Source organism: Sinocyclocheilus grahami, unplaced genomic scaffold, assembly GCF_001515645.1.
Source record: "Sinocyclocheilus grahami isolate Dianchi unplaced genomic scaffold, SAMN03320097.WGS_v1.1 scaffold2968.1, whole genome shotgun sequence".
In the NCBI taxonomy this organism is placed as follows: Eukaryota; Metazoa; Chordata; class Actinopteri; order Cypriniformes; family Cyprinidae; genus Sinocyclocheilus; species Sinocyclocheilus grahami.
Window position 1 is genome coordinate 8,624 of NW_015508141.1, and position 1,336 is coordinate 9,959.

The following is a 1,336-nucleotide window of genomic DNA, read 5'->3' on the forward strand; positions in this document are numbered from 1 at the left end:
CAAATACCACTAGGCTGGAACTGAAGGTGTCTACTTCTTTGTGTCTGGATTATTTTCAGTGTAATAACATATATGTACATTTTCCTGAAATTGCAAGGTAGGCAATATTTGAGCAGTTGTCCTGATTTTGCTTCAAGGTGAGGTCTATAGAGGGTCAGTATGGCACCCTTCAGGCTTACGTGACGCCAAGGCTTCAGCCCAAAACCTGCCAGGTTCGACAATACCAGATCAAACCGCTTTCCCTCCACCAAAGGACGCACGCAATCGATCAGGAGCGGTGAGCTTAGAGACATGCGATGCTTATGAATTCTTATCATGCATTTATTCTACCAGCTAAACATTCTCTCTTCATGACTAGGCCCATGAACACGTTGAGACTGACAGGACAGTTCAGTTTTGCAGAGATCCATTCCTGGGTTGTGTTCTGTCTGCCTGAGGTCCCAGAGAAAACCCCAGCAGGAGACAGCATCACATTCTACTTTCAGAACACTTTCTTGGGAACACAGCTAGAAGCCACCTATTGGTGAGGCCTTACTGTTCAGTATCCAAATATACTGCTACTAGATGATTGCGTTATTAGAGGAAGCGTTGTAATCAATCTCTATAATTTTTTAACGTGTCCCAGTAAAGGTGAGGCAAACTTCAAATCAGACAACATTTCTACCATATCCATACTGAAGGATGTTTTGTCCAAAGAGGCCACTAAGCGAAAAATCAATCTGAATACATCCTATGGTAAGTTCACCAACTGATCTTTTAACTGATGTATGTGGTCTAATAAATGAGATTCTCTGCTTGGTTAGTCCAATCACAAGTGGTTAGTGGAGATGCATTTGGGTTGCATAAGGATACTATCTGTAAATGGTGATCTGTCTTGGCTGACCACTTGTGATTGGTTCTCCTGAGACGGATGTCAATACCAGGTTAATACCATGCATCAGGTATGATTAATATGTGTCTGTTGTGTTGGTTATGTTGTTTCAGAGGTGAATGAGGACTCTGTGAGCCATACTCTTCGAATGATTCATCCCAAGCTAGAGTATCAGTTGATTTTGGCCAAAAAAGTTCAGCTTATTGATGCTTTAAAGGTAAAACATAAAAAATACTTTTAAAAACCCTGCGAAAAAACAAGCCTGCTGAGTGAGTGTGTGTGTGTTTGTTTATTGCATGCAGGAGCTGCAGGTGCATGAGGGGAATGCAGGTTTTCTGATTCCTGAGTATCGCAGTATACTGGATGAATCTGCCCAGCTCTTAGAAGAATATAAGAAACAACCAGCTCACTTAGAAAGATTGTATGGTGAGTAAATTCAGATGAGCTAGGGAGATGGTATTTTAT

General features: G+C 41.5%; 1 protein-coding gene across 1 annotated transcript in view; it reads left to right on the forward strand.

Moving 5' to 3' along the window:
• The window catches only part of LOC107575872 (Bardet-Biedl syndrome 7 protein-like), a gene marked incomplete at its 5' end in the record, with an annotated part of 6,632 nt that extends 5,327 nt beyond the window's left edge, over nucleotides 1–1,305 (forward strand). Inside the window, 6 exons of the mRNA XM_016262188.1 lie at nucleotides 4–26; nucleotides 138–277; nucleotides 359–523; nucleotides 626–735; nucleotides 985–1,088; nucleotides 1,174–1,305. Coding sequence (XP_016117674.1) covers nucleotides 4–26; nucleotides 138–277; nucleotides 359–523; nucleotides 626–735; nucleotides 985–1,088; nucleotides 1,174–1,305 — 674 coding nt within the window. The remainder of the gene's footprint in view (nucleotides 1–3; nucleotides 27–137; nucleotides 278–358; nucleotides 524–625; nucleotides 736–984; nucleotides 1,089–1,173) is intronic.
• Between the last annotated feature and the right edge of the window lie 31 nt (nucleotides 1,306–1,336).